This window comes from Cygnus olor (genome assembly GCF_009769625.2).
Source record: "Cygnus olor isolate bCygOlo1 chromosome 34 unlocalized genomic scaffold, bCygOlo1.pri.v2 SUPER_34A, whole genome shotgun sequence".
NCBI lineage: Eukaryota > Metazoa > Chordata > Aves > Anseriformes > Anatidae > Cygnus > Cygnus olor.
Genome location: NW_024429054.1, coordinates 61,177 through 76,779, shown reverse-complemented (window position 1 = coordinate 76,779; position 15,603 = coordinate 61,177). Strand labels below are relative to the sequence as shown.

The 15,603-nt window shown below is 55.2% G+C and overlaps 2 protein-coding genes across 3 annotated transcripts; one reads left to right on the top strand and one right to left on the bottom strand.

Moving 5' to 3' along the window:
* Positions 1–1,818: 1,818 nt before the first annotated feature.
* On the bottom strand, positions 1,819–4,880 carry LOC121062867. Of its 2 annotated transcripts, none has more exons than XM_040543156.1 (4): positions 4,383–4,880; positions 3,397–3,485; positions 2,142–2,268; positions 1,819–2,006 (listed from the first exon to the last, which is right to left on the bottom strand). In XM_040543156.1, exons 1-4 carry the CDS (start codon positions 4,656–4,658, stop codon positions 1,887–1,889), a joined length of 612 nt encoding a protein of 203 aa, XP_040399090.1. In that variant the 5' UTR covers positions 4,659–4,880; the 3' UTR covers positions 1,819–1,886. The 2 variants fall into 2 exon arrangements, 1 of the variants encoding a protein (XP_040399090.1); XR_005815711.1 differs by lacking the exons at positions 1,819–2,006; positions 2,142–2,268 and adding exons at positions 2,718–2,826; positions 3,163–3,280 and having other exon boundaries at positions 4,383–4,608.
* Positions 4,881–14,235: 9,355 nt separating this feature from the next.
* On the top strand, positions 14,236–15,288 carry LOC121062869 (olfactory receptor 14C36-like). Its single transcript, XM_040543157.1, has one exon. It carries the CDS (start codon positions 14,246–14,248, stop codon positions 15,179–15,181), a length of 936 nt encoding a protein of 311 aa, XP_040399091.1. The 5' UTR covers positions 14,236–14,245; the 3' UTR covers positions 15,182–15,288.
* The last annotated feature ends 315 nt before the right edge of the window (positions 15,289–15,603 follow it).

Sequence of the window (15,603 nt, the reverse complement as noted above, 5' to 3'; positions counted from 1 at the left end):
ATTCAGGGGCGGAAAGCGGGAGAGCTTCCCAGCCCCTTTGCTCAGAGCTCCGCTGCTGCCGTCACCGTTCCCAGCACCTTCCCCTCCACTGCGGTACCAGCACCTAGCGCTAGGGAGTCAAAAGGAAAAGAGGATGAGCAGGTTGTGTACAGGCTGAACACAGAGAAATACTGCAGGCTTAGCTCGGGCCGTGCACGTAGGGATCTGCTTCCCATGGAGCTTCAAGGCTGCCGTGAAGCGAGACAGATGCCTCGTGCCCAAGCTCACGACAAGGTCCCCGGGGGTGCAGCTCATCAGCCTGGGGCTGGGTCAGGTGGAGCGGAGGACCCTGGGTATTCTGCACAGGTATTCCCCCTCAGGGCAAGGTGTCTTGGTGTCAGCGCTCTCCAAAGGAAGGACAGACTCTCGGCTTTGGAAAGGGGAGAGGCAGCCATCCAGGGGACCCCTTTGTTTTCAGACAGGACTTTCACATCCCACATGGGAAAGCCTGTTCTGGGTGCCCAGCCGCTCCCCGCAGGTGTCAGGGAGCTCCAGTCCCAAAGTCTCCAGAGTCTCCAAAGCCTGCGTCTGTCTCGGGAGGGGTGTCGGAGACGTGCCCTCTTTCTCCCAGTGCTGCCCCCAGGGGAAGGATGGGCCTTGCAGCAGCGGGAAGCACCATCCCTTTTTGGAGATACTTACCAGGGGAGCTGCTGCTGCTGCTCTTGCCGCAGCCGGTTTGCCTCCGCAACAATTCTGAATATACTTTGTTGGTGGCGATGCGGCTCCAACCTTTCCAAAACTTGGAGTGCTCGTGGGGAGAGGCGGCTGCAACAACAGGAGAAAGGGATCCCTCAGCCTCTGTCAGACACCCCTTCTGCCTCTCCCCTCAGCCAGACCCTGCACCCATGCGGTGCCACGTGCACCCACCCTTTCAACCTGTGATGAGTTTTAGGCCTTGGTGGTAACCAAGGTCATGCCCGCTTTAGGAGGAATCAAAGGGTGTCATAGGCAACCCCAGGACTCAGGGACCGGGCTCCTGGATATGTCCTGACATCACTCAACAGCTACTCCAGTGCCCCAGGACGGGAACGGAGCCGGCACACACTTACTCAGGCTGGAGTCTCTCCAGCTTGGCTGCGGCTCCCAAATCCTCTGCTGGGGCAGGGTTCTCAGCCTTCCTCCACCTCCTCCTGACCTCCTTGCTCCTGGGCTGGAGGACGGGGAGCCCAAGCATGTTGGCTGCTGAATCGCTGCAAGGAGAAGACACTCTCATCAAACAGGACTGGACACACAGGTGCTGTTTCCCAGAGGACCTCTTGAAAGGACCCTGCAGCAGGACCTGGGAACCAGGCGACTCGGCGCTGCCAGCCCACGTCTGGCTGCTGCTTTTATCCCTCACTTTCTGCTGACAACCTCTGCCTCACAGGGAGGAGCAGGCAAAGCCCTGCCCTGCGCTCTGGAGCCCGTCCTGCTCCCACCACCCTGGGACCTGCTGCCCTCGGAGCCCTGGCGGAAAGGATCGCTGCTGTTCTCAGCGGTGTTGATCACTGCCAGTACCTGGGGTATCTGTTGGTCCTCCCCCTCAGACCAGGCTTCCCACGCAGCCATTTCTGCCCGGGCTTGCTCTTGTAGCTTTTGGTACGTGGGCCATGAGCTGTCTGTTTGGTCCCACTGCGAAGACAGCTTCCAGACCTCCTGGAGGAAAAAAAACAAAAAACAAACACAACAGCAGACAGGATTGGTCTCAGCTGTCCCTCAGGCCTAACCCGCACTCCTGCCCCCTCGCCTCAGCTGGTCTGTCAGCAGTGCTTCGACCCTCAAGGATGAGGGGCCCTGAAGCTAGGCCAGGCTCCTCAACTCGTGACAAACGCAGCTGAACAGCCCGCGGTGACCAAAGCCCTCTGCCATCAATGACCCAGAAAGGCCTTGTTCCTTTTCCATGGCCCCTGGTCAAAATGAAGTGGCTCATGGCAACACGGGAGGCAGTAAGAGGCAGGGAAGGTGTGCGGGACGCCACCTTCCGTCTCCTGAGGAAGAGATGAAGGAGGTAACAAATGTGAAAATGAACGCATCCCAAGGGACCTGCTCGGGATCGCTCCACACAAAGAGGCCTTTGTACAGGACCAAACAGCACGGTCATTGCAGCAAGGCAGAGCAGGTACCTGCAGCGCTCTCCTGGAGGCTTCAGGAGCAGGGAGCGCAGTGGTGGTGGACTTGGCTCGAGGAGCTGTTTCCTGCCTGTCTGCCTTCTTCGTCCCGGGGGAGCTGCCTGGACACGGGGGGAGCACACTGCAAACAGACACCAGGAGGAGGCTGCATGAGCCCAGGGGAATTCGGTCTCCAGTCCGCGCTCGCAAGCTGCGTCAGCCTCTGCAGCAGACGGCAGTTCCGCAGCGAGCGGGCATATTGGACTGGCCGTGTTCACTTCAGCAGAGACAGAGAGAGCCAAACGCGAAGCTGTGGCACCACCTGCCTTCAGGAAGGCTCGGGATGCCCGTATCCAGGCCCTTTGTGGTGGAAGAAGGAGAGGAGCAGTGTCTTGTGCAAGGACAGGATCCGAGAGACACCATTATGGCCCACCCGGGCTTTCCTTTAGCTTCTCCTCTGGGGCCCTGAAACACGGTGCGCTTACGGGTGGAAAACAGGTTATCGCTGGGGAGCCAGTAGCATCGGAGAAAGCCATCAGGTAAGGAGGGCAGTCATGCCATCTCCCTACCGCAGCACTCTCGTGCCTGCCACAACGTTTGGGATATCGTTTGAAAAAAATGCCTGAAAGAAACTTTTCCATCTGCTATCACAGCTCCTTAGGCTGGAAGAAACAGCAGGGGAGATGGGGCCACGGCAATCCTAAGACACGGTGAGACACGTTAGAAGGAAGGCAGGGGACGTTTGCTCCCACAGACAAGAAGATGGACTCTGCTGCAATGTGGGGGGACTCCTGAAGGGAGAAGAGCTTCTGCAACAAGGCCCTGCATTCAGCTGCCCCAGGGAGCGGGGCCCTGGTGGAAAATGAAGCTGGTGTGCCAGTCTCAGGCAAACGTGCTGCACGCTTGCCATCCGTTGAGACAGCGGCCTCCGCTGGGACGTGTGTCAGGAGCCACCCTGCGGCTGGTGGGTCCAAAGGGGACATCTCTCCTGTGTGGCTGCAAGTGGCTCCTTCCTCCTTTCCCGCAGGGGTCTCACCTGGTAGAAGGCTTCTTCTCCAGATCTTGCTGCCTTGTGCCCGGCTCCCAGCTTGTCAGCATGGGGAGGGAAAGCTTCTTCCTCCTCTGCAGCAGGTTGTCAGGATGGCACTCTGAAACTAGGAAAGGAGGAAGCTCTTCAGAGCAGCTGCGTGGGCACTGCCTTTTAAGCTGGTTCCAGTCAGCCAGCATGGGACAGGGACCACCCCCAGACAGCAGGGACCTGTTCCCTTACCTCTTCTGGTCCTGCGCTCTCCTGCAGCTTCCTCCTGCGAGGTGGTGGAAACTTTGGCCTCTGGCCTTCTCCTCACAGTCAGATGAAACCTGGAAAACAAACGATGACACGGCCTTGAAGAAGGCTGGCCTCCTACCCGTTGCAGCTTGCTGGCAGTAATCCTCCTGGTGTTGCACAAGGCATGGCATCCCTTTTCCGTCGTGTCCATGCATGGGGTTTGTTGTCCGTCTTCCCGCAGCACCTGAAAAGGTAGCCTAAATTCCCCTCCACATGCAGGCAACTCTCTCTGACGGGAATCGCGGCAGCACGGGCACAAGAAACACAACCACAATGCCCCTCCTCTCCAGGTGAAGACACTCGTAGCTGAAACTCAGCATTAGTTAACCAGGAACCAGTCTCCTCGGGATTTAGCCCTGACTGGATGCTGAGCGTGGAGACCCAACTGTGCACGTTCCAAAGCAGGAAGTGGGAAGCCTCCCACTGGGTCAGCCAAGGGCTGCGGAGGAAATGCACTCACCTTGGGAACATCTGGATCCCGCGAGCGGTGGTCTCTCCACTGAAGTCAGTCAGATGTGCCGGCCACATTCTCTGCAAAGAGACACAGACCTGCTGGAGGGTTTCTGAGGCAGTTTTCTCACGGCTCTCATTGACAGGAAGCAAACCTGTCTCCCAAGCCAAAAGAAAGCCTTCTCTCCAAAGCCCTCCTCCAAAGCCTCTTCCATGACCCTTTGTTCTGCTCTGGAGGAGCTGCATGGCAGAATATGGAGGCTGTACAGTAACACTGCCAGGCTTTTTGCAGGGGCAAGCGTCCAGAGGCTCAGAAGAAACTCTCTTTGCTCATGGAGAAAGCAGCTAAGGGGGCAAGCACGGGGAAAGGCATTTGACTGGCCTGCCGTGTCCGGGCTGGCCAACAGCGGTCGGATTGCTCACCCTTCGCTAGGATTCCCAAAGAAGTGAAAGTAGCCCTCAAAACCTCACCAACTTACACTGTGGAGCAGTGCAACCAGGCCTGCAGTGCTCTCCAGACGTTTGACACAGTCTAGATAAAACTTCATGCAGAGGAAACCATCTTCGCACGTCAAAACACCAATGTCCCTGAAGGCAAAGGGGACGTGCTCCTTGCTCCTCAGGAGGAAACAGTACAAGAGGATGGTCTCTTGCACACAGTTCTTCACCACGTGCAGTGGGAAGGAGGTGGCTCGCGATAGCTGCACGTAGTTGAGCGGCTCAATCTTGATGCCATCTGCAAGGAGAAGCAACATCCTCACTGCCACAGCAAGCCCAAGTTGCTTGCAACATTCAGAACAAGTTCCCAGAGAAAGGGTCAGTAAGAGGAACTGCTCCTGGGGCACGGTTTCTTTTGGGGGAACTCAAGCTGTACCCTGACCGTTGGAGACAATCCTCTACTTCTCCCAGGCCTTTCCAAAGAGCAGGGAGAACAAACCGTTCCAGACATGGGGCAGGAAGAGGGGGGCTGCTGCCTTCTCACCAGGGAGGATCTCGGTGGGACAGTAGATCTCCTCCAGCCACAACTCATCGATGTCCAGCTGGAAGAAAGGTCTTCGAACCAAGAGCAGCTCTTGTTTGCCATGGAATTGCTCTTGGACAACAGCAAAGGTCCCGAGTCCCGCAACCTGAACGCCCTGCACACAGAAAAGACAGAAAGGCTGATGAGGGAGTTCTTGAGAGACGGGAAAAGGGATGACTGTCAGAGCAGGGGGACACTGCTCTGTGCCCTGCCCACTCCTGAGGGACAATGGGGCAAGGTGGGGCACTTTGGAAAGCTTTGCAAAAGAGCCGCATCCTCTGTTTCTTTCGTCACCCCCCTCACAGCATTTGCCAACATCCCTTGGCTAGAGAAGCGCCTGGAGGTTTCCAGCACACAGATTAGGCCTGGGACTGATTCCCAGCAATTGTCCTAGGCACGGACCCAGGATATTCCCCCATCTCTCTGCTCGCCCTCTCCACTCAGACCGCAGGGAAGAGTGAAGCCCTAGGGGGTGCCAAACACCTGAGAGGCAGAGCACATCTGGCTTTGGTTTCTCTCCCAGCTGGCCAAGAAGCTGCTCCGGGCACCCTGGGCAGTCTCAGTGCACTGCCATGGTGCTCGGGCAGGGATTGCTCTGCAGGGCCCAGGACACCAGCCCACCTTATCCTGCTTCAGCTCTTCCAGAATGTACTCGGATACAGCATCCCAGATAGCCTCAGTCTCTGGAAAGCAAGGAGAAGACAGGTCAGGCTCCAGGCCAGCCAGCTCACAACCTCTTGGCAAGCACCTCACCCAGCCGATGACACATGCAGGCATACACAAGCACCCCAGAAAAACACCGTGCAGGCATTCCTGGGACATTCCTGAGAGGCCTGGGGGAGCTGCAGGCCACACCAGTCTCTGGGACACCGGAGGTCTTTCCTCCCAGAGCCAGATCCCAAAGAGGCACCAGCTCCCAGGGAAACCTGGCCATGGACTGCCCCCATCAGGAGAAGTCTGAGCCATGCCCAGAAGAGCCCTAGGCCTCAGGACAGCCCTGGCATCAGGACCTGGGAGTCTTGGCTGCCACATTGTCCCCTGAGCCCAGCGGGACCCTCAGGCAGGGCTCTAGCAGCAGCCACCAGCTCTGTCCAGCACCACCAGTACCCCCCAGCCCAGGACCTGCAGCTTTGGACAGCTGACAGCCCCTGGGACACCCCTTGGGAAGGGGCTCCTGACACCCTCACCTTTGGGGGAGAGCTGCAGGAGCACTGGGAACGCGGAAGTCAGGTCAGAGGTGATGGTCACCCTCCAGCAGTCCTCCATCTTGCTTGCTGCTGGCCCTCAGCTCAGGACAAGGGATGCCTGCACGTGCATGTACTGCATGTGTTCAGGAGCCTCCCCCTGCTCCAGCGCAGACTGGATCAGTCCATGGCAAATGGTAGGGCTATGTTTCCACCCCTGGGGCAGCCGATTCCAAGTATATTGGACTCCCCTCCAAGTGAAAGCAAACTGTGGCCTGCACTCTGCTGCTAGAGGGATGGAGAAAAATGCATTAGCAATATCAATTGTGGCATACCACTTGGCTGCCTTTGATTCCAGTTCGTACTGGAGTTCTAGCATGTCCGGCACTGCAGCACTCAGTGGTGGCGTGACTTCGTTCAGGCCACGATAGTCCACTGTTAGTCTCCACTCACCATTAGACTTTCGCACTGGCCATATGGGACTATTAAAAGGTGAATGGGTCTTGCTGATCACTCCTTGGCTCTCCAGTTGACGAATTAGCTCGTGGATGGGAATCAGGGAGTCTCGGTTGGTGCGATATTGCCGCCGGTGCACGCCATAAATACAGATGGGCTCTGGCCCTTTACAGCTTGATGGCATTAGAGTACATTTTGCACCGGTGTCTACTAGAGCCTTATATTTCTGTGCGTCAGACGTGCCAGGCCATCGAATCCACACAGTCCAATAAACTCGGTTGTCCCTTTCCTCCCCCTGGCTGGAGGCAGGGCCCCTCTAGTCCTGGTCAGAATCTTCATTTCTGTGTTTAAAAGACTGCCTGCTAGAAGTTGGAGCAGCAAACTTTTCAGAGAACCCCTTTCTCCCGATTGTTTTCTTTTGCAACTCACGTACCCGTGCCTCTAGAGTCTCAGTAGATTTTCCATCCCATTTTCTCATGTCCTCTCCATGGTCACGTAGGTAAAACCACAGGGTGGTGCGGGGTGTGTACCCACCATATTGTCTTCTTTGCATGGATGCACGTTTACCCCTAATAGCCGAGACGCTGGTTTGTACAGGTGGGGAAGAAAATACACTCTCTTTAAGTTGCTGGACCTCTTCAAAAAGTTTCTCCAAAGTATTCTCTTTTAGTTGGTGGCCACTGGTTCGTTCAGGTGGGGGGGAACATAAATTCTCTTTAAGTTGGTGGACCTCTTCAATAAGTTTCTCCAAAGTATTCTCTTTTAGTTGGTGGCCACTGGTTTGTTCAGGTGGGGGGGAAGATAAATCCTCTTGAAGTTGGTGGAACTCTTCAGAGAGTTTCTCCACAGCCGAGACGCAGGCCTGTAGGGAAGAGGAGAGATTTCCTTCGTACTCCTGGAGTTGTTTAGCCATGTCACCCACTGTGGGATCTTCACCGTTTTTCCAGGTTATTATTGCCAATGTGCTGGCCCATGTTGATGGTGCATTCCGTACAAACTTCCGCCATATGGGTCGAGTACACTGGACTTCATCTGGATCTGTGGATGTTTGTGCATCGTCTAAGTCCTTATAAATTACTTCCCGTATGGCTAATTCCCTCAGGTACTGAATTCCCTTCTCCATGGTGGTCCACTTGACTGGTAGACATACAAGTTCTTCCTTGTAGGGATACCTTCCCTTCACAGCTAACAGGAGACACCTCCAGAGGCTGTGAGATCGTGCTCCATCTCCAATTGCTTTGTCAATGCTTGCATCTCTAGCAAGGGATCCCAACCGCTTGGCTTCCCTGCCCTCTAATTCCACACCATTGGCTCCAGTGTCCCAGCACTGGAGCAGCCAGGTGACAAGCTGTTCACCTATACAGCGACCAAAATCTTTTCGCACATCTCGTAGCTCACGCTGGTATAGGGTTCGGGTAGTTACTGTTGACTTACTGACATCCTCATCCTCATCTTCATCCTCCTGCACACTTGATGGCCCAGCCTCGTCTTCTCCACACCCAGACTTAGCAGAAGACTTTCTGCGTTCTAAACGACCTGAGTTTCTATACCATTTTTTCACCTTTTCTACAGGGGCAACTTGCACTGCTACAGCTCGCCTCTCCGACCCAGCCACAGGGTCTGACACAGGGATTGGAATACCCTCTGCAGGGGCAACTTGCACTGCTACAGTTCGTTTCTCCGACCCAGCCACAGGGTCTGCCACAGGGGTTGGAGTACCCTCTGCAGGGGCAACTTGCACTGCTACAGTTCGTTTCTCTGACCCAGCCACAGGAGTGGGAACGGCTGCGGGAGCTGAAACGGCTGTGGGAGCTGGAACGGCTGCGGGAGCTGGAGCCGGGACAGCTGCGGGAGCTGGAGCTGGAACGGCTGCGGGGGCTGGAACGGCTGCGGGAGCTGGAGCTGGAACAGCTTCGAGAGCTGGAGCTGGAACGGCTGCGGGAGCTGGAACGGCTGCGGGAGCTGGAGCCGGGACGGCTGTGGGAGCTGGAACGGCTGCGGGAGCTGGAGCCGGGACGGCTGCGGGAGCTGGAGCCGGGACGGCTGCGGGAGCTGGAGCTGGAACGGCTGCGGGAGCTGGAGCTGGAATGGCTGCAGGAGCCGGGACTGGAACGGCCGCAGGGTCTGTCACTAGGTTGATAGTAGCATCTACTGCAGCTCGATAGGCACAAGCCAGACCCCAGCACGCCACAGTGATTTGTGTCACTTTGGAACTGCCAGAGTCATGACACCTTTTTTCAAGCATTCTACCAGATTTTTAGGATTTTGCAGTTGTTCAGGGGTGAATGTCCAAAACACTGGAGGTGCCCACTGCCCTAGAAACCTGCCCATATCCTCCCACACTCCCTGCCACTCACAAATATCCCGCCTCAAGACAGATCTCCAGATGAGATTCCTAAGTAGTTGTTTAACCTTAAACAAAACCTGAAGCGCATTCAGGAGACATAACAACAAGAACATGCTGGTCTGAGTATCCCAAGGATATTCAACATCTTGGAGAGCTACCGTAACTAGCTCGGGGGATAAGAGGGTGGTGAAGGAGGAAGGGAGAGTGAACAGGTAGGAAAAAATATCTTCCCCTGTCCCCTCCAGAGATTGACTCCCTGATGAAAAAAGGCAATAGGTGTAATTGCTAATAGTTTCTGAGATATGGTTTCCGAAGTATAGAGTCGACGACAGTGCTGAGTACAAATACCAGGTTAGAGTCATGACCAGATACTTCATCATTTCATAAGCCATCGTTACACCACACAGTACCATAACAATCTTAAACCAGGGCCCGGAAAGGATAAACAGCACTACAGGAAGCACATACAGAAAGTAACTTGCTATAAAACTCAATTTGGGAAACAGGCACAGCAGACTTGAGATTAAGGCAATCAACATTGTGACTAGCAACTATTAAGCAGGTCGAATACTTATACCAATTTTAGTTTAACACACTCTGGTCAAATCTGTCGATATCTCAACCCTTCGAGCCCCACGTTGGGCGCCAAATGGACTGTTGTGGTTTAACCCGGCTGGCAGCTAAACAACACACAGCCGTTCGCTCACCCTCCCCCCTCCCTCTCTGGGATGGGGGAGAGAAACGGGAAAGTGAAGTCTGTGAGTTGAGATAAAGACAGTTTATTAAGACAGGGAAAAGAATAACAACAACAATAATAATAATAATAGTATTAATGGTAATAATGTGTACGAAATAAGTGATGCACAATGCAATTGCTCACCACCCGTTGACTGATGCCCAGCCTATCCCCGAGCAGCCGGCCCCCTCTCCACCCCGGCGAGCCACCCCTATATATTGTTCAGCATGACGTCAGATGGTATGGAATACCCCTTTGGCCAGTTTGGGTCAGCTGTCCTGGGTCTGTCCCCTCTCAGCTCCTGCTGCATCCCTAGCCTGCTCGCTAGCAGGACAGAGAGAGGCTGAAAAGTCCTTGGCTTGGTGTAAGCACTGCTCTACAACAATTAAAACATCAGCATGTTATCAGCGCTCTTCTCATTCTAATCCAAAACATAGCACCCTGCCAGCTACTGGGAGGAAAATTAACTCTGTCCTAACTGAAACCAGGATAGGCAGTAACACTGTCCCTGACTGGGTGTAGCAGCTCGGGCCAGGCTGCCTTTACTCAGGCTGCCTTGGCCGTAGAGCTTCTCCTGGCCCATATGGAGGCTGCCAGCGATGGCACGGAGGGGCTGCAGGCCTCCCAGGGTCTATGAGTGAGCCTGTGCAGTTCTGGGTATAGGTTTGTCCCTGAAACCTCATCTCTTTCCATGTGCTGAAAAGCAGCTGGACTACAACATGCATTTTGCAAGAGGAGTGTCAAGACACAATTTTTCCTGTTTGCAAGTCCCAGATCTCGGTGAACATCACCTAGGTCGGCCCATCTGGCAGCTGTGCTCAGAAGCTGTCTCCAAGAACCCACAGAAACCTTGGGAATGTTTGCACCCAGCAGTGTCCCTTTCCTGTGACCGTCCGAGTGATTGAAGGCCCCCAGGGTGACATGGAGTCATTGAACTCAACTTAGTCCAATGGCTTCCACAAGACTTTGTCCACTTCTTCAGCCTGACTGCAGGCGTTTACCTCCAACCACACTGTCACCCTGACTGGCTCTGCTCTGACCCTCACCCACAAGGGCTCCCCCAGTCTGCCGCCCATCCCATAGAGGAGCTCCATGCATCCAGACAGATCCTTCACATGGAGGGCAACCCCCTGTTGATCATCCCTGCTAGCCTCTTCTGAAGAATCGGCACCCATCCAGCACAGCACCCCAAGCTGAGGGACCTGTCCCCCCACACCTCAGCAGCTCTTCCATCCATGTCCCAGCCCTGTGACAGCAGGCGGGGATCCAGCTTCCCTGCCTGTGCCCCACGCTGAGGGCATTGGGGCATATCTGGGCTGCAGCACCTCAGCTGTGGCACAAGGGCCAAACTCAGGCTTGTCCCAGATCTTGTGCCAAGAGCCTGGGCATGCAGAGGCTTTCCTTCACAGCAGAGACCTGCTGCCATGGGTGGCAGATGGCCATGGGAGGATGAAACGAGGGGCCCGAAGCAGAGCACGCCCTGATGTTCCTGAGGCCAGAAGGAAACAGGCCTGGGCTGTGCCACCCTGACAGCAGAGGGCCTTTTGTGGTGTCGGTGCAGCCCTGAGGGCCAGTGCTGGAGCTGGGGCTGATCTCCAGGCAGGAGAAGGGGCTGCTGCCAATGTCCTTGGCTATGGGCATCCTGTGATCCAGGGACACAAAAAAAAAAAAAAAAAAAATCACTGGGCTGTGTCTTGACTGAGTAAAGGATGGGGTTAAGAAGCAGCAGCAGTGTTTGCAAACACAAGTGGAAACCCCGGTGTGATGTGCCTCATATCCATGCGCTGCCTGCCTCTACTGGATAGACGAGGGACAGACCTTGGCTTGCTGCAGCCCTGGAAAGCGGCCACTTGCTCATAAGCATCAAGTCTGTTGGAGATGCCATCAGGGGTGCCCGTTAAGTACCAGCAATGAATGGCCAGAGCTGTCCCCTGGGTCCTGTGCTGCCCGTGTCAGCTGCATGCTCCAGTGGTGCTGGGCAGCGTTGGCATCTCAGGTAGCACTGCAGGCCTGGAATTGGCTATTACATGGAGCAGCTGCCCTCAACGTGGTTAGGCAATGTAGGGATGTCCATGAGACAAGTGTCGTTACAGTCACTGGAGATGGAGGGAAAACCAGATGGAGAAGAGGGGGAGAGAGACTGAGCTCTCCCTGTGGCACAGTTCTCCATTGGGTCACGTGGATGCCTCTACAGGCTGCCCTGAGCCTACTGAGGAGGGACAGGTTTAGTTGTCCTAAATGTGTGCATTTGCTGTCACTTCAGCTGGCCAAAGGCATTCCCCACCAGCCTCCAAGGGGATGCCCCCAGGTTCTGCCCTGTCCCTCAGGGTTCCTCCATGAGAGCTTGCAGATACCTGCACATACCTCTGCCCCCTGACATGTCACCAGGTGTTTGCAACCCCCTGATTTCCTCCATCTCCATTGGTGATCATGTCTCTTCCTGGAGGTGAGAAATGGAGCTCACCTGCAGGTGCCCATGTTATGGACACCTAAATTGAGGGCAGAGTAATCCCAGGTCCTGTGGGTTTGTGGCAGGCATGGTAGGGATCTGAGCCCCATTACAGCCCCAGGACAAAAACCCAGCATGAGATGCCTCAAGTGACTCTGCTCAATCCCTTCCATAAGCAGGGGGTTAAAGGAGTTATTTTTGTGACCATGTCTGGGTGTCCCATCATCATCTGGGATGAGAAGAGGTGATTGTTGTAGGTAATTCTTTTTCTGCTAGGAGAAATGAGCCTGGTGTGAAGAAGTGTGTGTGCCCAGGGGAGGGAGGGAAGCCCAGGGATTCCTTCAGGCTGTTTCCCAGCAGGTTCCCCTGCAGCCCCAGGGCCATGGGCAGGGAGCCTGGTGGGGGGCAGAGCAAGGGAGGCCTTGGGCTGGGCCTCTGCTGCTGAGCTGGGCCGGGCTCCTGGGCCCAAGGGGAGCTCCTGGCAAGCGGGCAGCGCTGCAGAGAGCCAGCTCTGCCCAGGAGCAGCTCCTCTGCCCAGCGCAGCAGGGCTGGGGGCACTGCCTGCACAGACAGAGTGGGTAAAGGCAGGCAGAAGTGGCAGGATGCACAGAGCTCGCTGGGGGAGAACACTTGCCAGCCCTGAGCCCGGTAAGTGTCTGGCTGGAGGGCAATGCAGCCGCAGCTCCTGGAGGAAGGAGAAGCCGGGGGTGCAGGCAGGGGTGCCCAGGGCTGTGGTGCAGAGCAGGGTCCCTGCTGTGCCCCAGGGGCTGTGTGCCGGGGCAGGGCCTCTGCCGCCTGCCAGGCTCAGCACTCAGCCTGCCCGGGGAGCTGCCCAGGGCGCTGCGGGGAGAAGCTGCGGGTAGAAGGAGCCCCCCCGGCAGGGCAGGGTCCTGCTGCTGGCGGGAGGCTGCTGCCTGGGGCAGTCTGCTCACAGATCTACAGCACACCCAAGATGTTTCCGAGGGGACTTTGCAAGAGGAGAGACAAGGCAGGGAATTCATGCTTCAGTCTCAGCTTTCGTGAGCACCTACTTTCTGTAGAGATGGTTTCAGTTTTCTCTTCTTTGGCTCAGTGGAAGTAGCAATAGAGGCTGTTATTTCAGAGTAGTTGCTTTGACTGCTAAGCCTTCACAAGGAGCATTACAAGGACCCCAGCAAGTCCCTTTCCTGCCCCTCAGCCCCTGGAAAGCTCCACCACCACACATGCAGTGTCAGCAGGGTCTGTGTGACCTGGTCTCTAGGACGTGCCCCCAGCGAGCTGCCCCTGGGCAGAGCCCTGCTGCCAGGAGGTGTCTGCAGGGCAGAGCTGAGCACCCGGCGGGGGGGATGGGGGCTGTGACCTGCAGGCAGGAGGCGTGGGGACAGAGACCCAGCTGCAGGCAGGGACAGCTGCAGGCAGCAGAGCCATGGGCAGGGAGTGAGAGGGAGCTGCTCCCAGAAACACCATGGAAGGGGGGATTTCTCTGCCGTCCCTGCAGTGCTGATGCCTTCCACAGTACAGCCCCCGGTGTCTTCCCCTCCCCCAGCATAGACCTCCAGACAGAATTGCATGGGAATTTGTTCATGAGTCACCTTTGGAGTCAGGAATGTAGGGGATAATTCAGGTGCAGCTCAGACACTGCAGCTCGGACACTGATGCTCCACGTTCTGTCATGCAGATACGTTAATAGGGGAAAAGCATCCATGTCCCCTCCTGACATGTAGGGTTGTGGAAATGCTGTGTGTGAGGCTGTGAATGAACTGACTCTGCCTTCAGATAACCCCGTTTTTAGGGCATCCCACTCTTTTCCCGCAAAGGTTCTGCTAGGCTGCAGGCTGTCCTCTACTACGGCACAGCTCTGCCATAGCAGCTCTGTGCTATCTATGGAGAAGACACAAGAGCTAAGGGCATGGAACTGCTACTGGACATATCTATGTGGTCAGCTACAATGATTCCTCTGTCCCTTGCTAGGTGGGAAGAACTGAGACCATCCTCAAGACTTTTGGAGTTTGGAGATTTACACTTTGAAATTGGATTCTTTTCCTCTCAGCAGTGTCCAGACTCTTCTCAGGCTTCTACAAGAAATAGAGTATGTTTTCCTCACAGAGTCTAGCATAATATTTTGCTGTATTTTCCTCCTCAGACAGGTCTCCATGCCCAAAGGAATCAAATGTCCAACAGCAGCTCCATCACCGAGTTCCTCCTCCTGGCATTCACAGACACGCGGGAGCTGCAGCTCCTGCACTTCGCGCTCTTCCTGGGCATCTACCTGGCTGCCCTCCTGGACAACGGCCTCATCCTCACAGCCGTAGCCTGCGACCACCGCCTCCACACCCCCATGTACTTCTTCCTCTTCAACCTCACCCTCCTCGACCTGGGCTGCATCTCCACCACTCTCCCCAAAGCCATGGCCAATTCCCTCTGGGACACCAGGGCCATTTCCTATGCAGGATGTGCTGCTCAGATCTTTCTTTTTCCCTTTCTTATGTCAGCAGAGTATTTTATTCTCACCATCATGGCCTACGACCGCTACGTTGCCATCTGCAAGCCCCTGCACTACGGGACCCTCCTGGGCAGCAGAGCTTGTGCCCAGATGGCAGCAGCTGCCTGGGGCAGTGGGGTTCTTAATGCTGTCCTGCACACTGCCAATACATTTTCCCTGCCCCTCTGCCAGGGCAATGCTGTGGACCAGTTCTTCTGTGAAATCCCCTCCATCCTCAAGCTCTCATGTTCACACTCCTACCTCAGGGAAATTCAGCTTCTCACATTTAGTGTTTTTCTCTTTTTGGGGTGTTTTGTTTTCATTCTTTTCTCCTATGTGCAGATCTTCAGGGCTGTGCTGAGGATGCCCTCTGAGCAGGGACGGCACAAAGTCTTTTCCACGTGCCTCCCTCACCTGGCCGTGGTCTTTCTGTTTCTCAGCACTGGCATGTGTGCCTACCTGAAGCCCCCCTCCATCTCCTCTCCATCCCTGGACCTTGTGATGGCTTTCCTGTACTCGGTGATGCCCCCAGCAGTGAACCCCCTCATCTACAGCATGAGGAACCAGGAGCTCAAGAATGCCATTAGGAAAGTGATGTCATGGATGTTTGTAAGGTTGTGTTGAGGAAAGTGATTGTGCCTTTCCGCAGCTATAAACTGCTTCTTTTCTTCTTCAGATGAATTACAGTTTATGTAATGACATGGCAAGCCAGTCTTAACTTCTGGAGGGATTTTTTTTTTTTTTTTTTCTTTTTCCCTGTGTGATAATGTTTTTCACAAAGCAATGCTGTTCTGTCTTTTCACAAAGCAATGCTGTCCTGTTGTACTCAAGTACCAACATATCATAGAATCATAGAATGGCCAGGGTTGAAAAGGACCTTAAAGATCACGTAGTTTCAACCGCTCTGCTCTGGGCAGGGTTGCCAACCACTAAAGCAGGCTGCCCAGAGCCGCATCCAGCCTGATGGATATCTTGTGTGACCCTGAGGCTTTGCATAAATAAGGAGCCAGACTCTTTGTGTATTTAAACAAAATAAATGAAGCCAC